Consider the following 22,401-nt stretch of genomic DNA (forward strand, 5'->3'; position numbering starts at 1 on the left):
CCAAATGGGGAATTTGGAATGCAGACAGCTGGGAAAACAAAGGTTTTGAGGAAGAAGCTGACTTACTCTTTTATTGGTACTATCTGCACCCGATGTAATTGCCATCTCAGTTCTGGAATAGCAGGTTATGGTTTTACAGAAGCAAGGAATATAAAATAGTTATCTGGCCTTCAAAGTGGTGAAGTGTGAATATCTGCAGCATAAGCAGCAGTTGTGGTTGTCTTTGCTGTGGAGCATCTAAAAGAGGATGTTGTGCAGACAGCACCAACAGCGTTGCAGAAACACCATGTTCAGAGGGCCAGGTTTGACACTGTCGTGGCACTCAGTGCTAGAACTGTTTGGGGCTGGTTACTCACTGGTAAAGGCAGAAGAAAAAATTTTCACTCTTCTGGAAAATGTTGAGGACAGATTGCTTTCACATTCAGTAAAGCGGGATAAAACCCCATGCCTGTCATCAGCCTCCTGTTTTGCCTCTTATTTCTTTGCAAAATGACAGAAAACATTCATCTGAGACACATGTCTAAGCAATAATCAGGCCAAACCCATCAATTCAAGAGTGATGCTCTATTTTATCCAGACTATACTCTGTAGCAAGAAGCCACATTATTTCTGCATTAATTCTTCTCCCTTTTCCTGTATATTTTTGCCTTTCCGCCTTCTGACTGGTATTTGTTGAAGATATCTATGCACAAAGAGCCTTTTTCTCTTGTGCCCTTCCTGCCCACATATTACAATTGAGCCCAAGTAACACGACAAGCGGTTGCTGTAGAAGTTACTGAGATATAAACAGAGAGATGCAGCCTTTGTTATCTAGACACGAAGGAGGAAATGGAGAGTGGGGAGGGCTGGGTAGATTTTTATTAACTTGCAGTTGGAATGGATCTGAGCTGCAACATCAGTGGAAAGGTGTATATTTACCTTTAAGTGCCTCAGTTTTGTGTGTCCATACGAGTTCCATTTTACGGTGTGCGATTTCTTCCACAGATTCCAGAATTCCCCCCTTTGAAGGACTCTCCCGAGGCAGCAGAGCTATGCCACATCTTAGCAGAGAAAATTACAAATTACTAATTTAAGTGCTTCTTAGAATCGTTTTCTTTTCGTTTTGTATAATTTCCACACTTACAAAATCAAACTTCCAGTTAAATGTTTATACAGTAATTCAGCCGGCTTAAGCCATCTGCTAGCGTGGCATCTGCAGAGCTGTTTTGAGGCATCCTCGGTATTGTTTCCTTCACACGTCTTGTAGCCTTGTATTTTGGTTGCAAAAGGATCATTTTTGTTATTTTTTTTTTCCAATTCAACACAAAAGAAGTGCTGTTTATATCCCTGGATCTAATTGTCAGCTTTATTTCCAAACTCTACTTCAAATCAACTTCTTATGCCTCTAAAAACCTTATTCTGATTGACGTTTACTTTTCAAAACCTGTATTCAGTCTTATCTTGCTCCTTTATTATACCTGCCTTTATATCAGTATTCAAAAAAATCCTTATCATTTGTGAAGAGTATAGGTGGGCTTGGAGCATTAGTATTCATACTTGCATGTTAACAACTGTTATAACGCGTACCAGAGGGAAAATATTATTTCTTGTAAATGCTTAATAATTACAGTCTTTATTGCATCAAAACCTGTGTTTTGACAGGTAGTGGAAAGCTTTAAAAACTTGTGTGGGATGGATGACAGATAGCTGCAGGTGGAAAATATTTTTTTAGGTATTGGGTTTTCTATCGCCGATACTGTAAATATTCTTCCAAAATAACATTAACCTTCCAAACAGGGCTGGTAGTGTTCAATGATAATATGTGTATTAGCAAAAAGATACCTGGGAAATAATTCTTAATGATTCCATCTAATTAATCTATGGTTGGGACATTAACGTCTCTTTTCATTAAGTTGGGAAGTATGAAAGACTAGAAAATTACTGCTGTGCTGGATTTAGTGCTTTAGGTATAATTTGAATGGATGTGCTAAATTCTTGGTCATAACTTGCACTAGCACCTAGTCCAAGACAAATTAAAAGGGAAGCTTATCTGCTGTTGCACTTTACAAGAATACTTGGATGCTTTTATGGCGTTTGCAGCATATGCCTATGTGAAGGGATTTGTTAATACATTTTATGACACATTCTCCAGTACTTTTCAGCACATGTGATGTCTCAGGTTGTGCAAACACCAACCCAGAAAATGAAGCTGGATGATCACTTTTTCTGGTTTGGTTTTCTTTTGGTTTATTTTTTTAAGTGTGCTCTCCTACTGGATAAACATTTGCATTTGCAATTAAGTCATATCAACCAGTAGCCCACTCCACTGCAAATGAGATCATGAGAAGTCTGAGAAAGTTCATCTGAACTCGCAGTTCTTTTGTCTGGAGTGTAGATATTCTGATCAAGTCTGTGCTATGGTCAACTGGACCTAACACCATGATTTGTGCTGAAAGCTTAACTCACGTGTTTTAAGAGTTTAATGAGCACAATAGCAGTGCTGCCACCTCATTTGGACACATCCTGGGTTTTGTGTGAAATGCCTGAGCCTCTGCAGTTTCAAGTGTCTCTTGAGTATTTAGATACCTCGATAACCTAATAGGATTTTAGGTTTTCAATGAGTTTGAGAGTTATCCAGTTGTGTTTATTCCATCTTGAACACTATGTTTGTAATGTTTGGTCTATTGAAGTCAATGACAAGGCTCCCACTGACTTTAATGGGATCAGAATTGCCAACCCAGAGAGAAAAGGCAGCGGGATGTGAGATTTCTGTCAACTGCCTTTAATATTGCGTCTAAATTGAGAAGGCCACTTCTCTTACTTCGAGGTTGTGGGGATGCTAAAGTGTACTTGACAGATGTCTTGCCAAGGGTTCAAGCTGATTGCTGAGAAGTAGCTCTCAGCAGTCCTCTCGCAGACCGATACTGAATGCAAGTTGGGCTTGAGCATCACTCCATTCAGAGTGATTAAACAAGGCAGAGACAAACTATCTGACATCAAGCGCTGCCACGTTTTATTAGCCCCTTACATCACGCAGAAGGCCAGGAGGCACCAGCCAGATATGTGGGCAGATATAAGATGTTCAGATTCCAGCTATGCTTAACTGGTAGTACTCCTGAAAAACAAATTAACTGCATCTGGCTGCTGCAAGGGTTCAAATCTGACCTTTTATCCTTTTTTTCCCATAATTAGATGGATGAGCCAAAACTGTAGACTACAGTACCATTTCAGATCCCCAGTAACTTTCTGAGGAAGGGTTCTTTTCCAAGAAAAAGTCCAAAGTGCTGAGACAAAGGGTTTAATTTTGTACCTGAACCGTTTGTTTCACAGATGGGACTCCCTATGGAATGTCATTCCTTGAGAAGTCAGCAGGGGTCACTTAAGTTCATTATTTTGCAGCAAATTCACATTTGGACTTGCCAGGAAGTAAGAGCTAAATATCCTTTATGTATTTATCATTTATGCCACTGAGCGATTTTCCCTTCTATAATCTAACTGGACTGAAAAAAGTGATCAAAAGTGTATAAGGAGAGTTAGATAGAAGAGCTCCAATACAGCAGTTGGACAGAACATATATTTCACATGTTGCCAACTGAAAAAGATTATGCCACTTAAGAGCATATTGCACTTTGATAGGAATTTATTGTCAAAAGAGTATCCTCCTAGCAGGATATGGCATTGTGGCAAAACAGGGGATAGAGATCTCGTTACAGACCATCATTTTTACTTGTATGAAGGAAATGGAAAAATACTGAGATAGACTCAACTGACTGGTATCAACGGGAAAGGATCTTGGAAGCCAGACACATTTTCATTCCTCCTGTTGGAGAAAGAAGGAGAGATGTGTCAAAATAATGTGTTTCTCTCTTTGAGTGATGACACATGTGTCCACTCACACTGTGGAGGTACCTGCAGCTCCAGCCCTCCATCCCAGGTGCTCCCCAGGCTCAGTAAATGCATGTCCCCCTTCCCTCCTGCTGTTGGGGGGGGGAGATGCTGTGCTCAGCCCCCTTCTCTGCCCTGACCTCTGGATGGAACATCTTAGGTCTTCCATCAGGAAAACTTTGGCTGCGTTTTTGGAAAGGGGTGCAGATCCAAGTATAGCAAAAGCTAAATTTCCAACATTGGTTGCTTCTTAAGGGTCTATTTAAGGAGATAATTTAAAAGGAAGGCCTATGAAATCCTTGTGGACTCTGGCAGAAATCCTGGACTTTTTGATACATTTGTTTTGTATTTCAAAATTTTTCATGTAGGACAAACAATTTATTGAAATTCCAGTGGAATTCCCTCCTTTCCTCAGTTTTCAGGATGGGTTTATCAGAGTCTATCTTGAATATCAACCAGAGGAGTAGCTCAGAAAAAGCTTTGTGGTAAGCAGGATGTCCAAAAACTGGGATAGGAAGAGCCTCAAATTGTTTTTGAAGCATTGAATGTCATGTGTGGGCTTGGAGTTGGAGTTCCTTTAATCCTGAGTTGGTACCAGCTAGAACAGACTGTTTCATAAATATCACACAAAAAGATCAGAATTGCCTGGGTTTCCAGCTGCATGATCCAGAAGACCTCTGCATCCATATATTACTTAGCCAGAGCAGTTTGGAATTTTTTTTTTTTAACTACCTGCTTTACTCGATCAGGAGATGCTGTTTTCTTGGCGTGCCTTGGTATTGCAGGTTCCTGCCTTTCTGTTAGTGCCAGGACACTGAGCTGAGCAGCAGGGCTCCCTGGGCTCCTGTGTCTCAGCCCCTTCTTCCCTTGCACTGCAATTTTTGTTGCTAGATTGAGTGAGAGCTACAAGAAAAGGAAGCTAATGGTTCTCTCAAATTAGACTATCTTTTGCCAAAAGAGTTTAAGAGGTGCATGTCTTAGTACAGCAGCATTGGCATCATTAGTACTGCAGCAGAGGATGCTGTCCAAAGAGCCTGACTGAGGCTGGAAAGAGGTGCTGCAGACAAATGAAGAGGACAGGATAAACCCTCTAATCCTTCCAGAGATAAAGCACTGAGGGAGCTAATCAGGGACACATAAATTATGAGCACAGCAGATGTAAGACAGAGCATTGCCCAGAGAAGAAAATAGAGTTCAGTGGAATATAGGTCTGACCAGATGTACAAACATACACCCAAGCTGAAAGGAATAGGAACTAGGAATATGTAGTCTTCAGCAATATTTAGGATGACCCAGTAATGTCGTTCCTGGCCTTACCTCTGCTGTGCAACTAGCCCTTGATTTTCTTATTTTCTTTGCTCTCTTTGTTCTGCTATTGATTAGCCTTGGTACAGATGTTCTCTTTTCACATTTCTTTTTTTATTTGCTGCTTGGTTTGTTGCAGTTTATTCATTGTGTGATTGTCTTAAAAGAGTAAAGGGAATTTAACATGGCAACTGAAACCACAGAGATGAAAAGGTGCTTCATAGTCTGACGAGGTCAAGAAGTATCATTAGCTCAATGCACAAAACTGCTACTAAATGTGAATATGATTTGTGTGTGATAGTCTCCATGGGTAATACCAAACAATTGCATGAAAAACAGCTGTAGGAGCTCAGATACTTTATAAGTGTTCACTTGATATTTTAAATGAGCAATTTATATATATATATATATGTATGTAAATATAAACATGCACATTGAATTTCAGCATTAGAGAAGGATAACCTGCCAGTGGGCAATATCAGTTACTGCATCTGTAGAATTATTGTTGGACATGTACTGATTTCCTAATAATAGTCAAAGTGATCATTCAACCTACAGCTAGCATGCCTGGATTTAAAATGCAAAACAGCAACATACTTCATGCAAATGTCAACTCTGCCTATGTTCTAGGGTGCATGTCCAGAGGAGGAAACAATAAGTTTATTCTTCTCCCCAATTAGACTTTTGTGAAAGGCTCAGTTATGTCTCCAACTATCACATTGAACACGCACTAAAGCAGCACATTAATGTGCCTTTTAATGCTTCTTAGGAGTAGATCAAAAGAAATGTCAGGTGCACTTTACATTCCTCCCGTGATGTGTCTGAGGCTGTTAGTGCATCACCTCTGCGAGGGCCGTTGTTCCCAGCCTGCCATGCTCAGGCTGTGGGTGCTCTGCTGGGACACTGGCCTCCTAAAACGCTCAGGGATTTACCTCCACCCCATTACACCTCATGTCTCAGCTCCACAGCTGGATGAAGCCAGTAGAGCCGTGCTTTTGGCCTTTGCTTTTCAGTGGGAGAAGGAGCTATTGAAATCAGTCCGGGAGAAAACGTCTTAAAACTCAAGATGCTGGAAAATGGAACTTAATTAATGGGAGCAAACTTGCAAACCTCCGCTGCAAACTGTTATTATTTTGTTTGCTTGCTTGAGGGAATATGTCAGAGTGGTGTTTACCTCTTAGTACAAGCTTGGCTGTTCTACCCATCATTTATTTTTACGTGATTAGCAGGTGAACTTGTAGCTCTGTCACTCTAAACTCAGGATGCTTAAAATGTGCAAGGCACAACTTTCCTTAACAAGGACAGAACCATCACTTCACTGGCCCTGCATCACTTGGCTCTGTAACAGAGTGGTGACTGATGCAGCACACTGCTGCCACATGGCTCCCCTTGGAGTATGGGGCTAATAGTGGCCTAAAGATTGCAGTTAACATGTGAGATGCAGCCAGGATATCCCAGACACCCACTGCTGTAACACAGACATTGTCAGAACAGAGCTGAGCCTCTGAAGTTTGCAGAGCTGAGTGCATATAGCACAAAAATGGAAGATGAACAGCAAAGAAAAGGTCCCCAGTGTCAGATATCGGGGCAGAACTGCAGGAGACAAGGCTAAGGAAAATATTTGAGAAGGAAAGGAGAAGCAAGAAAACAGAAACGCTGCAGTGTGCGGAACCACATGGACGAGGACAAGAAGGTGGAATTAATGCAGAAGTGGGGAAGCAGTGAGAAGGGTTCAAGTTTTGTAACAAAGTTCATTTCTATATGTTTTCCTCTTTCAAATGGATGCTTTGAATAAATAGTACTTTCATTTCCCGTGAGGCAGAGGTGAATAATAAGTACCTCATCTGGGGACGCCGATCTCCCCAACACCAGTCATCTGCTTGCAGCCTTACACTCCGGCAGCACTTTGGCTGAGCAAATTAGCCTGAAGTGTTGTGCCCTTGGCTGGCAAATCCTTTCAACCCGGTTGAACGGACAAAATGAATACCCAGATTGTTCCTACGTCTGTTATTCTCTCGTGTTTATCTGGCTGAGCTGTCAGTCAGGCCATTATAACTGTGGTGCACACTCAAATGACTTGTCCACTCACAAAAGCAGAGTCTGTTGATGATAAGCTAAACAAAACTGGAGAGCGACTGTTGACAGAGTTGGGGGATCTTGCAAATGTCTCAGGTAAAAGCTGAAATGCAATTTGGGAAGGTGCAGAAGGAGCTTTTCTTACGCGTGTGTAGTTTTAAAGTGTTCACCGGGATTTGTCGGCAGACGATAAATGGGCGTTTGTAATGAATTGGGTTCCTCTCTACTTTAAAGAAATTAAGCGGCACGGAGAAGATTTTTGAAACTTGAATATAAGGGTATATTGCATTTACTAGAATTAATTATCCTGAAAAGACATAATTTACTCAGCCAGGCTTTGCCAGGACAGAGCGTAGCTGTGATCAGCCATGTGCTGCCCTCTCCCCACGCGGGCGGGAGGAGTGGCAAACACCCACAGTGCATCGGGTGGGCTGTGTGGGGCTGCTGGGGAGCTCAGCCAAACCTTCCCCCAGGGCTCTGGACACAGTTAACCCTGGGGTTTAGTTACCCTGTTTCTGCTTTGCAGGACCTGTGGGTTTGAACGTGGCAGTTGCTTGCTCCTTCCCAGGCCGGGAGGATGTTTGCGTGAGGGGAGCTCATCAGTTTTACTCAGGAAAGGAACTGGTCTTCCTAAATACCCAGCAAAGCAGTGAATGACACAAGTGAAGTGTTGTGTGAAGATTTATTTTCTGAATTTTTCCATGTGGATCCTGAGTTAGAAGTAGGACTCTGAGCCACTCCTGAAACTAATTTGATTGCATGACATTAAATAATGCAGTGCCTTTCTGCTGGGTGTGAATGTAACCAAAGCCTTCTCTGTCCTTTAGTCTCATGTTTGTGATCATAATTAACGAGCTTAAATTTTACATATTATGAATGGTGAACAGTCTCAGATGTCTGAACAGTGCTGAGCCGTACAACAGAAAGTGTCTCCTCCAGCTCCTTTCCAGACAGAGAAACCCAGCATCTTAACTTTTTGTGGTGGAAAGAGAAAAGACAAGGCTGAGTAAGGCTGCAGTGGTTTAAATCCTCATAAGTGTCATGAAGAGGCAGAAGAAAACTTAAGTAAAGCAGGTCCTATGTCTTGCTGAGAGTTTGTTACAATGCACGGTTAGGGAGGGAGATGCTGCTGAGAGCGTGGCACCGCACGACAACAACTCTTTTATCAGCAGCTGGTGCCTTCAAAATCCCAACCCCAGTAGCCTTGTTGGTGGTGATGATAACTGTAACGGATGGAACAGCTATTTTTCATCAAATGCTTGTTAGTCAATTTATTAGATTCCTAATATACTAATGCACTCATTTGGCAGGCATCTCAGCAAACGAGACTTGCAGTGGCGTGTACTCATTCAAAGTCACGGTAACTCGCAGGTTGCTGATTTCTCATCAGCACTCAGAAGATAATTTGCAAATGTGCCATTTATCATTATGAGCTTTGTAGAAGCAGATCTCGTGAATGGGATAAACAGATAAGAGTCTAATAACGAACATTTCCTTCCCAAACACCAATGCCAGCTTCTGCAGTATTATGTTTTAACATACATTGCACAAACTGCACCTCTATGTGCTTCTGAGTTTGCCTGTGTTAGTGAAGTAGCTGGGGACACAATTTTTCAAGGATGGCCTTATCCATCTCTCTGCTGAAGGAACACAGATTTGAACTAGGTTAGACATTGTCTACTGAAAGACATAAGACTTTTATTTGTTGCAGTTTAAAAGCCATGGGCATGTGGGGACTTCTTCACCATGAAAAGCCACCACTTACCTTCCGGCTTTCCTTTTCTCACTGGTAACATAAGCACCTATGAAAAGCCACTGTTAAAGCCAGCAAAAGGATTATTCAGAGGCAGGATGGCGAGGATTATATGGTGGAGGTTGCTGAAGGAGCACTTTTTCCCACAGCAAAGACAACAGGCTGTATGTATGGATGCTCTGACCTGTACTGCTGTTCACCACTGTGTTTGACTTTGCATCGCTGGCTGCTTTTTATTTGCGTGTTCACTTTTTACTGGGAAGAAGTCTCGAGTAACAGTAGCCGGGCGATCGGTCTGCCAATGTGATTCCTGTCCCCCTTTGTGACATTCAGGGTGGAGGCCCTGCATACAAATCATTGCTACTTATTTTTGCTTCTGCAGATGCGATTTTATTAAATGAAAGGTGTAACAAGAAGCCCGGCGGAGGAAGGAGCCCTTCTGCCAAATGGCTCTGTGTGTTTAGCTCTGTGACTGCTCTCCAGCAGAGCTGGGAAACCATGCAAAGATATTGATAATTGATTCCGTTTTATATAAGTTAAAAACTAGCTTTTCCCTCCTAGTGTGAAGGTAATGGGTTTTGTCTGTAGAAAGATAATAATCCTATGAACCATTTCTACGCCCTCTACTAAAGAATAGTACAGCTTGCACTTGAATGTAATGCCCATGTCAGCTCAGCTTTTTAAACATTCATCTTGAAAGAGACTTCAGGGTCTGGAAAGAGATCTTCCCCAGACACCAAGATAAGTGTGAGGAACTTAAAAAGTCATGAAGATCCTGTCAATTAATGTGTTTATTCTCATACATCTACTCTGGAAAAAACATCTTCAGACATGAAAGCTGTTTTCTTTCAATTAAAAAGTTGTCATTGTGTTTAGTTTCCATAGATAATGCAAAGGGGCTTTTTTTTTTCCTCTCCTTTACTCTGTTGGGGTATAAATGCATCTCTTTTTGCTTCTTACCCTTTTCCTCAGAGAAATCTTCATTTATTACAGGAACAGAAAAAAAAAAAAAAAAAAGGAAGAAGAGAGCTAAATTGAAACCTTGTCTCCAAATTTGTATGCAGGAGGTGACTTGATTTAGAAGCTTTAGGTAATTTCTTTTTTGTTCACACTCCTACAATTGAAAGGCTCCCACAAACAGTGTTACAGCACTGAAGGGAAGAGATGGAGAAATTTATCAAGCTATTTATCAAACTATTTTCACAGTCTGTCAAAGTCATAAGCATGCTGGAAGAGAAACATAAAGAGCATGTTCAAACAGAGAAGCACGTCTGACTGAGCAGCCAGACTGCAGCACAACCAGACATGGGGGGACTGCTCTTGGCTGTGGCAACATCTGCCCTCTAACCCCAGTCCTGGCACTGGTGGTATTAGATCCTGGCTTGATGGATTATGGATTGAGAAAATGAAGTAGAAATCATCAAACCTGGTCTAGTGGAATGTGTCCCTGCCCATAGCAGGGAGTTGGAACTAGATAATCTTTAAAGGTTCCTTTAAAACACAAACCATTCTATGGTTCTGTGATCATTAAACAGAGGGAGAGATCAGAACTAAGGGGAGAGACTTCCCTCCTCTCAGAGTCTCTGCTGAGATTTACAAACAGGGATGGTGTTGAATTTAAATGTTCCACATCCTCAGCTGGGGAATGAATCATATCCTGAGATAGGACCTCGTGCTTTGGAGGAAACAGCCCTGGAATACGTATCCTTGGTGCCAGGTCTTGGGGGACAACATTGGCAAAGCAGGGGAAAAAATAAACAAAAAAGCAACTGAGATTGAAGGAACCAGTCTAGTAAGAAATCTTTAATTTCTAATGAGCTTTAAAGGATTTGAGAGAGTTGATTTTTTTTTTTAACAAACCAGTTCAAGTACATGCCTTCAGATTATAAAAGTACCTGAAATTGCCTAGAATATCAGCATGCATAGCTTGTTAATATTTACATATATTTACATGGGAAAACAAGAGAAAGATCTACAGTTATTTACAGTCTACATAGAAGAAGAGAAAGGCAGCATAATTGTATTTCCTAAAATACAGTAGTTGAATAGTCAGCACATGCATATTAAGATATATTTGCATGATAGAACGCAAATGTTTTAAGACATACCTTTTTAACTCCCTATGCTAAGGTATAGCATAATAAAGGTAATTTTTTTTTTTTGTGTTTTGTTTCTAGTCTATTTGAATCAAGTGCTTTAAAATGTTCACTAACACAGCGGCGGCATTATTTACCCTGGCAATTAAAGCAACAGTACACACGATAATTTCCTACTAACTAGCAACAAGCTGCTGGTGAATGAAATATCTATTGTTTCTCATTATCCATTGACCAACATACAGGGATCTCTCCTTGTAAAGGCAGTGCCTAAGCTATCACCATTAATTATAGAAGTAATATAAATGAGACTCTACAGTATGTACTAAATGAAATATTAACAAGGCCAGTGTCTTTGAGCCTGAAAGATGCACTAACAGGGCACACTTTACAGCAGGCTATCTATGAAAATCACACATACATAATACAGGAGTGCCTGGCTTACAGCTCTAAGCCTAGACTTTAGAGGCCTGTTTGCTAGATCTGTATTATTGCAAAATACATTCCCTTAATTAGTTTCTGGAAGACAGAGTTAGTAGCTACTTTCTTACCATGGTACTTCCCCATCATAACACCCTGTGGTTTTTCAATGCATTGTATTATTGAACTGTGTGTGTGTCCGTGTTTGTATGTGCATATGTGTGTATATCAACAGATGAAAAACAGTCTTTTATCTTTAAAACCTAAACAAACAGCTTGTTAAATATCTGTCCCAAAAGGTCACTTACTTAAAAAGCATTATGTTGTGTGGTGTTTTTTTTCCACTCATGTCTGAAATAGAAATCAGTCTAAAAAACTATCTGTGCATGAAGGAGGAAGCCAAATGTCAGCATTGCAATGGCATTCTTTGCAATATGAAAAAGTCTAAATTTGGACTAGTAATAGTATTAAAAAGCTATATAAATATATACAGCATATACAGTCCCGTTTGTATACATACATTTATATAAAGTATATATATAATTAAAGTTAGGTACATTAAAAACATAAAACATTTCAATTCAGCATAAGTTAATAACAGAAGTGATTTCAGTGAACTCCCATCTACGTATGCCCAAACACCAGCCAGACCAATTCTGATGATTTAGTTGCAGCAGCACATCTAATCTCTCTTTTTGGCAGGATGTGTTCATTGTCAACAACCTGTTTGCTCAACTCTTCAAATTACCCTTGCCTGGAAGAATCCTCCCTCAGCTGGCAGGTTATGTGTCTCAGGAGGATTTCCAACGTCCTCCGTAGGATTTCCATTTTGACAGTGGCCGACAAGTTGTGATAGGACTTGTGTTTGTATAAATGTGCATCACAGAAGCTCAGAAAGTGAGCTGGAGTGGATTTTCGGGTATGATCAGCCCCCAGCAGCGCTGCTGGGATGCCCAAGGACTGTCCCCTACATGCTCTTTGCTTTTCACTGCACTGGCCAGTGTTGGCACACAGGGCAAGGAATGGACAGCAGCATCTTTTGGTCAACCTGATCTCACCCTTACCCCATTAAACTCCAAAATAAGGATTGATAATTTTCCTCAAATTGGGAATTTTCCCAAATCTAGGAATGAGCAGAAGCATGCAGGATCGCACCACTGCTCCGTACCGGCCTGTGAGAGGAAAAGATCATAGAAATTTGCATGCAGTGTTCAAAACTGCCACTTCAGTGGAGCAACGATGTCTTAAAAGTGTAAATCAGGTGTGAACAGGAGTTCAGTGGGCAGGAGAAGGAAAGGCAGCAGTGATCTGCCTGGAAATGTGGTGTGGGTAAAGAGGCCAGGGCCAGCAGCCTGCGAGGTGTGCTGCTGCTCCTGCCCTCAAATGCCGGTGGAGCAAGAGAAAGCCACGGGCTTCATTACAGCTTTTGGAGCTTAAGATAGCTCTGTGTCAGCCTTGACACAATTTTCAGAAGCTGACTGTGGACTTTAATAAGATACTGGAAAAGAAAGTAATACGGTGCTGCCTGTGGGAACCAACTCCCTCCCAGATGCTGTGGTAAAAGCATTTACATTGCACAGTCTGCTGTTGTCTTAACCATTGTATGGTTTCAGCTGAGATATCTGTGAGGGGCTGGCAGCTACAATACCAGACCTATGAGAAATATGTGCCCTTCTGAGAGACAGCTGTGGAGCACGTGGGATATCCTAAGGCAGCTCAGATGTCTTAAGATCCATGTTAGGCAACTGAATCCCACTCCTGGTATGCCATGATGGCTCTGCCTAGCATATGCAAAGGGTAGGAGAGATGAATGCCCTTTTAGGGACTGTTTCCCTCTAAAGTATCCATTTTTTGATACTCAATGGTGTTTTGGCAAGTAAAGAGTTTTACCAAGTTCTCTGTGAGCTGGGCAAAATGAAACAGGGTGAGAGAGGGAAGAGACTGGAACAGGGTCTGGAGTAGCAGACAGCTTCACAGGTTAAAGAATTAAGTTTATACAACAGAGAAAAATAGGCATGATTTTGAAAGGTAATTACATTTTTGTCAGCTATTTTGTCAACCTTGTTGTACATCTTGTACACATTTTAACAATAATATAACACTTTATACTTACACAGTGCTTTTCCACAGTAAGCATGAAAGCACTCCATAAATGTGAACTACTCCTCACAACACCCCTGTGAGGTGGGTAAATAAGAGTACTCTCTCCATTTTACAGCTTGGAAAAGTGAGGTACAGGGAGCTGAAGTGACTTGTCCAAGCTCACTAGGAAAGGAAAAGTCAAAAAGATAAAAATCAACCCAGTTCTTCTGACTTCACGTCCTGTATTGTATTTTTTTTTCTCTCCTGTGGAGTGATTGCAGACAATCTGTTTGACACTGGATGTTGGAGGTTGGAAGTTTTCAAGCTCTGTCACTGCTGTAATTGAGAACATACGGGGTGTTGCATAACACAAACAACACGGTGCATTATCAAAATACATTTATTACAATGGACACAATTTCTTTTGCAAAGTTAAAAACCCAGAATGTAAGTTAAATATAGCTGCATGTACTGAATAGTTGAAATAATCACTAAGTCTTAATGCCTCAGCAGTTGAAAACAAATCCTCTTTCGTGAACTACTGCAGTTTCCTTACTCAAAGAACATAGCACACTTATCTCCTATAATGTATGTAAAGAATACTGTAAATGTGTAAGGGTTTTAATGACACTAAGAAAAGTTACAGCTTGAAACCAACTATGCTTTGCAAGTAGAGAAGCTGATGGAGTTTTGAGTCTTTGTAGTTGGGAATTAGTTGAAAAAGGAATACATCAGAGGGGAAAAAGCAGACCTTATAGATTTTGGTTTATCCGTTGTATTATCTTCTAAGAGATGCTTTGCTGGTTTAAATGTGGTGATGGGGGAAGGGGAGGTGGTTGAGAACCTCTGGTTTAGATGTGGTTCGGTGAGACCTTTGAAAAGACTGTAAATACAGCATCAGTTCAGGTCACGTTTTCCTGCTGGCACTTGGGTGGAAATAGGACCTGAAGTCAACTGAGCCTGATTTGGGGTTTTAGATCATATTTGGCAGCTCCAAAGTTTTATTTTTTTTAGCTGCAGATATGATTTCAGTTTCACACTCACCCAAAACAGCAAAGGCAGGTCTCAGTTTCATATTTCCTGGCTGAAAAAGCAATCAAGGAATCCTATTTTCTTGCAGGACACTAATACATACATATTCTGAGTGTTACTCATAAGATAACTGAGTGTTTGGGATTGCTCTGAGTAAGAGGACTGCTGCAGGAACTGAACAGTTCTGTCGTCTCACAGGCAAAACTTGTTCAGTGCATTGTAGGAAAAGTGACTATCCCTCACAGCTTGGAGCTATCCCATTAGGAATTGGAGTAAAGTAATGCCTGACATTGAGAAGTAGCTCCCTCAGCTACAACTGGCCTCAGCCATGGGTGATACCTCCAAACAGCTCTTAAGATTGCTCCTAAAAACACTTGAGATACTGGGGTATCCCGAAGGCTGAATGAGAACATGAGGATTTTAGACTTGCTAGTGCTTTTTAGAAGAGGTCATTTTGCTCCGTGTCGTTCCCAAAGACTTGAGCTCAATAGGAAAAACAACCAATTTAAATTACAGAGAAAGGAAAAAGTACAGTTTGAGAAAACTCTGCAGCAAAATCCCAGCTGGGGATTTGCAAGCAATCCCAAAAGGAAACAAATCCATTCTGAGGGCAGTTTTCTCCCAGGAGGGGAGCTCGGGTGCTGAGCCACAGCTCGGAGTGGGGCTGCCCAGCCAGGTGCCCCCAGGCTGCACAGCCCCGCAACTCCCCCCTGAGCATCAGCATCAGGCTCCCAACAAGCAATGGAGAAGATCCTCAGCCACTGCTCCAACCTGTGGAGCCTCCAAGAAGGCAGCAAACCTGTGCTGATTCACTCCAGGTGGATGTGGAGCTCGAGGAATGTAAAATAGCAGCTGTCACTTTGGGGTTCGGTTTGGACAATTTGGAACTGATCATTGTGGAAACAAATTCCATATAATTTTGTCTGTTATTCCAAGGAATGACAGAAGCCAGCTGGTGAAGGGTTTTTCCCTCTCTGGCAGAATGGATTTGAGCTCTTCAGGGTGCTTTTCAGAGGCACAGAGAAGATATGGGAGACCCCAGTGGTTTCACGATCTGGAATATACCTTGGTTATTAGGTTAGGTTTGTGGTTGGACTCAATGGTCTTTTCCAACCTTAATTATTCTATGATTCTACCTCATCTTCACACTGCTGTGTAATGAGTTATTTAGGTACAAATGGTATGCTTACAATGCCTTTGTGTGGATCTGATATTTTTGTGTTAGGGTTATGTTGGCTTTCTCTAATAGTCCTGATATGAGTAACAGGAACAGCCTGAAGATTTTCAAGGAAGCACTTGCCTTTTATTTCACTTGAGCTGCTTGCTTTGAATCTGGCCCTTGTCACAAATACTTGCCTCTTATGTCATTTTGAATTCACCTCTTTCCCTTGGCCATCTTTTAAAATGCTCTGTGCTCAACTTAAGCTACCAAGATAACTGGCCTTTATCCTTAATTTTTCATAAGAAAATAAACCCTCCTTTTCAAATAAGCTGATCCCACCTTCCTGGCAAGCAATGTTGAGTGGATCCTATTCATTCATAGTTGATAAATATACAGATAAATTATGGCTTTGTTTCTATTATTTATATGCTTGGTATGTAAACTTGCTTCAGAACAGGCATCTAATTTTGGAAAATAAACATGCATTTGAAAGTAGACAAATCTAAAAACTAAACATTAACTGTGTAATATGTTTTCTTATCAGGAACATAAATGGTATCTCAGAGTACTAACAGATGTATTACCTACATTAATGAGGGTTTTACCATATACTGTATCTCAAGAACCCCTTTTCTTTTACTGCTAAGATATTCAATATCTATTTGCATTCAGTGCCATCAGTTACAAATAGACAGCTAGCAGTTATGAAATAAATGCCTATGAACTAGTATCTACTTAGTATTTTCAACTCAACAAAGGATTTCAGAAGGATGGATAATTTAGATCTTTGAGCCTCAACTATAAATAAACAGCAACTGCTGTATAAATCCCACCCTGCTGCAGTGGAAGATTGTATTACAAAACTGACAAATGATTTGCGGAAGAGAATGATGAACCCTTATTACTAAGACACTCTTCAACTTAATCCAAAACAAGATTCCTGGGTAATTTTACGTACGCTGGCAAGATTGATAGCGTGGTGCTTGCCTAGCAGCTTTCAAATGTTTGACTGGATCGGAAATGGCATTGAGGCATGATTAAAGATTCAGTTGGGCTTCTCACAAATTCTTTATCCTGTGTATTCATTATTGCAACCCGCTGCCTTTGTTGCAGGTTAAAGAAGGCTGACCCCAGCTCTGGTGATTAGCACCCTGTACAACTGATGGACCTATGGAAAAAAATGTTTAGGTTGCCCAGCGCTTTTAGCATTGTTTATCAGCTGAAATTGTTGGGAGGGGGGGGCCTTAATCACAATGGATCAGGGAGAGTCTGTGACAACTGACAGGCTCATTGTTTAAGACATTTTTTAACGAAGTTGTTAACATTAATTCTTTTATATAGTACTCTAATCTTCTTCAAATTATGTTCTGACATGGCACAAACCGCTTGGCATTGAAAGTCATTCAACAGTGATTAAAGTGCTCTTTTTATCGGTTTAAGAATGTTTCATCTTGTATCAGCAGTATGGAATTGTTTACTAATTAGATTCCCTAACATCCTCTGCTGTCGTATGCTGATGATATGTGAACAGGAAAGCTGATGAGCAAAAAATTAAAACTTGTTACTAAACTGTCATAAGCCCCAGCATATAAAGATGTCATTCAAAGGACTGTGTTCATGAGGGATAAACAATATTTACTCAGAAGTGGAGCAGCTTCTCAGCCCAGCAAGGCATGGCTGGCAGCTCAGGCAGTTTGCAGTTATCTGCAGCTCTGGCTCTTCTCAGAAGTTTGTGGGATCTGAGTCGTAGGTGCAAAGGAGGAATTTATCCCTTGAGAACCTTCCTGTTCAGCATGGCATATATGGGGCTTCTGGGCATCTCACTTTGGGCAGGAGGTTGGGCTAGAGACCTCTTGATACCCCTCCCAACCCAAAGTGGGATTTGATTCCTGTGACTCTGTGACACTTGTTCCCCTCTGTCCTTGGACAAGTCACTTAGGCAAATCCTCAAGTGTCTGAATGCAACCAGCTCACATTCACCAAAGGAAATGAGGTGCTTAACTGGCTTTGAGAATCTGGGATTCACCTCCTGTTATGTAGTTTTGCTGTCTGAAAAATTCTCCTAGGCTCGATGAGTTCATATCTGTCCGTTATTGTGAGATACTAAAGCTTTACCCTCTGCCAATGAAGGGATAAATATGACTGCATTTCTCTTAAGTAATAAGAAAGGTACTTTTCCTTCAATGATAGAACCATTGAATTTTCTCCTTCTGAAGCAGCCAACACGATTGAAACATTTAGAAAGAAGTAAAGATACACACAGCCAAAAAGCAAATGGCACGTTGCTTACATCCAGTTCTCAGCAAAACACTGGAGGCATCACAAGATAAAGTGCTTTGGGCTTCCAGCCACATAATCTTTTATCACTTAAAGTAAATATCCTATGCTCACACGGGGAAAACTATTCCCTTCTTTTGGAGTCTAGCTTGTGTCAATATTCGAGGTATAAAGCACCGCTGTTATACTCTGGGACGTTTTTCTGTCTGCTGAGAATTTTGTTTAAACGTCATCAAATTTGACTCATTTGAAAAGATAAATTATTGTTTGGGTTGGATTTTAAACTGCCCTGATAAACTTCCATTTTATGAATTAGCTGAGTTCTGTTAGAGATAGCCTGAGTTTAGCTTGGCTGGACGGATGCTTTTCAGCAACAGCTTAAGGGCTCTCGCTCTGCATTGAGCAATTTAGTTTAATTTTACCTTTCTAATAAAAGTCCAGTTGAATTGCTTGCAAAAACCTAATAATACTCTTTAGGGGCTTTGAATCATTCTAAACAGCTGAATACAGTGATCATACCTATACTGTAGAGCTTTATAGGATAGTTGAAATGAGCATAGAAATTTTATTGTTCTCTATTAATATTATTTTTAGTAGAACTCTCTTCCATTTCTGCTACCACCTTTAAGATATTTTCTCTTTTTTAAAAAAAGATATTGGTTTAATAAGAGGATTACTATGTATTATACTAACTTTAAAAATATTTTGGTCTGTTGATAAATATATGCCTTTCAAAATACTTAATACAGACAGTTTTGGTTTACCTTGTGGTGGGAGATCATTTCTAAGCTGTGGAGTCATCATTATCAGTTTAATCCCATCTGCTGAGGAAAATGCATGTCTTGCAAACAAATATGCATTTCTTTGCTGCTAAAAAATTGAGATGCCTCAAATAAGGAGAATCGGGGCTTTTAAAACTGCTTCCTGTCCTTGAAGGATGAGAATGCAAACTAGAGGTCTTCTGCAGGTTGGCCCCCTAACAGCACCCTGAGTTTCCTTGGTTGTGACAATGAAAGGCCAAAAAAAACGACTGAAGGAAAAATCTCAAGAGATTAAAGCCTATTCTCTTTTCCCATTAAATTATCTTAATGCGGCAACAACTAATTTCTCTTCGTTTACTTTTTCAATTGCACTTGGCAGCCTCTTTATTCTGATTCCTATCAGCTCATAATTAGTTACCACAGAAAGGACTAAGATGTACATAAATAATCATAAGATGCCAGATAAACTCTATCGGTTTTAAATTAGTGTTGTGTTTTGCTATGAGCTCTCACCTATTATTTTTAATTATAGTTTACAAAGCAAACTAGCTTCTTGCCCTCTCTCCAGCTGTTCTGGCTCTGTTGTTTTTAATCTGTGCCAGGGAGTAGCCCATTGCCTGTGCCAGGGTTCTTGCCCCAACCCTGTGGCCTCCATCTCCATGTTTCTGTTAGAGAAATTCAGAGAAACCCATTCTTCCTGTTCACTTGGTATTTAAAAAAAAAAAAAAAAAAAAAAAAAAAAGAGGGAAAGGGTAAGGGAAAAAAAAAAGAAGAAAAATTTTTAAAAAGCAAGAAAAATAAAAAAAAACACCTTCTGATCCACAAAAGCCTCTAATCTACCCACTCTATTTCTTAAAGCATTATGAGGAATGGTTGTTAGAGAACAAAACTCCAGTGGAAAAACTCACATCTTTGCAAAATCAGCCCATCTCTGCCTGCAGCAGACAAACACCCTTCCGTGGCAGCAGTGACAATTGCCACGGTGAAACTGTTGATCAAAGATCCATGGCAGGTTTGGCACCACTCCCGATTGCACTTTACATGATAGGCCTTAATTGGAGTGCCCAGGTTAATTTTGTACAAGAGGTTTAAAAAACCCAAACAAACGAAATCCATCCATCAGCCGGCGCTGCGGGTCGGGGCTGGGCAGGGGGGGTGCCCAGACACACAGTAAGTGCTTTCTGTGTTGTAAAGGGAAGCTCTGAGGTGCTGCTGCTTTTAAACCCAGCTCAGCAGTTGTGGTGCCAAACACAGCCTGGGCATCCCCTGCTGCCGATCCAGGTTTTTACTGAAAAGGGGCAAAAAACCTGATCCTAGGGCTGTGGTTCAAGATTGTCTTTTTTCCTGAGGGAAGAAAAGAGGGAAGGAAAAGAAAAAAAAATAAAAGCCTCATTGAGGTGGTTGGTAAATAAGTGTCCAGGAGGCAGGCAGTGCCTTCAGCAGGGCTCCAGCCTTGTCACCGGGCAGGTTACCTTGTCGGCCACGATGCTTTCGTAAGACACAGCTTCAAAGCGCTGCAGTCGAAATTACAACGATAAAATATCTCTATATGTATTTATATATTTTTTTCTCTCTCTCTTTTTCTTTCTTTTTTTTTTTTTTTTTTTTTTTTTTTTTTAAATTCCAGCAACAAGGAGCTGCCACCACCGTCTACTGCGCCACGGCGGCGGAGCTGGAGGGCCTGGGCGGGATGTACTTCAACAACTGCTGCCGCTGCCTGCCCTCGCAGGAGGCACAGGGCGACGCCACGGCCACAGCCCTCTGGGAGCTGAGCGAGAGGCTGATCCAAGAACGAATTGGCAGGCAGGCCAAATAGCAGGGAGCTCCTGGAAGGATCAAAACACACGAGTGTGTGCACGCTCGGAAACTGCCAACGCTGGAACCTGTCCAATCTTATCATCTAGAGGGTTTCCATGTACCTCAGATACAGATTAACCAGTGTTAAATGAAATAATAGCAGTCACAACATAGTGAAAAATGTTAAGTACTAATGGGAAATGGGGAATACTGCGGGTTAAAGGGACAATGCGGCTTCCTGGGGCTTAGTTAGTCTCGGTTCTCCTTCTTTTGATTATAGCCTGTTCAAAGTGTAACCCAAGGAGGTATCTTTTGTCTTATTTTAGAAAAGCAATGCTGCAGATAATTTCTCTTGTTTTGATTAATGGGTAGGTATGTAGCCCAATATGGGATTTCCTCCTTATTTTGATAATTACTGTCTGTTAGGCTTTAGGTATTGATTGGGAGGTGGTAGTTGTGTTGATTCTTTTTCCCTACAAGGATTTTATTGGGTGTGGCAAATCAAAAGATTATTAGGGAAAGAAATCTTTTCTGTCCTTGACTGCTGGCTGCAAATACATCTGCACTGTCTAGAAAAAAGAAGGTGCAAGAAGACATCTGAACAGAAATGGTAAAGTCACAGCTAATTAAATATTTCTGGTTTTTTCTTAAAAGATTACAATAAAAGATACGTTGTAAACCATTCCCTAAATACTGTCAAGTTAGCAAAGATGATGATGTCTCGTTAAGAACACACAGAGTGTAATCAGGGGTTTAAATGGTATTTCCATCCATTTCTCAGTTCACAGTTTTAAGGAGGTTTTTTTTTCTTTAAAAGTTCACAGTTTCTCAGTTCTCCTGATACTGTATCCCACTCCAAATCTGTCTCTTTTTTTCTTTCCATTTAAATTCAATAAAACAACATGCTTGCTTGAATATTGTCACCTGAAGAGAAAGTTTGTTGTCTCATTTCTGCAAATGTCTTAGTTCCACTTTTTTTTTTTTTTAGAAAAGAAAACTTGAGGAAAAATAAAGAGCTTCTTGTTGGTGCCAAGAAAACGCTGTTTTTTTCTCGTTTCTTTCTGAGTTCATTTTTTGTATTTTGTGCTTTGTAGCTGTCTTCATGCCAGAAGGTTGTTCTAAGCCATCCTCAGTCCAGCATCACATTTTCTGTAGACAGAATATAAACAAATAAATAGAAGGACACATTGTTAATAGAAGTTTATTTGATCCCCTTATTATTTATGCTTTATTGTTAACAATCTGCTTTCCATGATTTTGCTTGTTTGCAATCACAGTGCGTTGGATTAGTTGTTGAACAGGAGTTAACCCTTCTGCTGAAATGCAGCCTCAGCTGCTCCCTACTTGTCTGCTTCCTTACCTGATGCCACAGGCTTTCCTAAAGCAGCAGTAAAGAATATATGGCCCTTTTTTAGCCCTGCTGTGCCATCCCTGTAGCAACAGCCTTCAGCAGATAAGCAGTCCTGCCCACGTGTCTTCCTCTACTAGCTGCAGCCCCTTCCCCAAGGCCAGCACATCTTTATGAGCTTTCTCCTGCACTGAAACATTTTTGGAATAAAAAAATAAAAGGGGCTATTCGAGAATCTTTTCAGCCTTTTGAGGAATAATAAAAGGTCTTTCTTGTCTCCTAGAAGTTTTCTCCAGTCTGTGCTACACAGACCAGATGCTGGTGTAGTGTAATGCCTGAAAATTCGTGGAATGGGTCGAAGGGTTTGCAAGTTGAAGCAATGGCTACAGTCAAATTCCTTGTATTGTCTGGAGTTTATCTGGGGAGAA

The 22,401-nt window shown here is 40.8% G+C and overlaps 2 protein-coding genes across 3 annotated transcripts in view; one reads left to right on the forward strand and one right to left on the reverse strand.

The window, feature by feature from the left end:
- The window catches only part of WWOX (WW domain containing oxidoreductase), a 492,462-nt gene extending 470,922 nt beyond the window's left edge, over nucleotides 1–21,540 (forward strand). The window contains exon 9 of one of the 2 annotated variants that reach the window (XM_064670919.1): nucleotides 20,456–21,540. In XM_064670919.1, coding sequence (XP_064526989.1) covers nucleotides 20,456–20,644 — 189 coding nt within the window. In that variant the 3' untranslated portion in view covers nucleotides 20,645–21,540. The remainder of the gene's footprint in view (nucleotides 1–20,455) is intronic. The other variant, XM_064670920.1, reaches the window with a different exon arrangement.
- The window catches only part of MAF (MAF bZIP transcription factor), a 197,819-nt gene continuing 186,191 nt past the window's right edge, over nucleotides 10,774–22,401 (reverse strand). Inside the window, exon 3 of the mRNA XM_064670927.1 lies at nucleotides 10,774–21,774. The gene's annotated coding sequence lies outside the window, so the exon portion shown is untranslated. The remainder of the gene's footprint in view (nucleotides 21,775–22,401) is intronic.

This window comes from Pseudopipra pipra, chromosome 14 (genome assembly GCF_036250125.1).
Source record: "Pseudopipra pipra isolate bDixPip1 chromosome 14, bDixPip1.hap1, whole genome shotgun sequence".
NCBI lineage: Eukaryota > Metazoa > Chordata > Aves > Passeriformes > Pipridae > Pseudopipra > Pseudopipra pipra.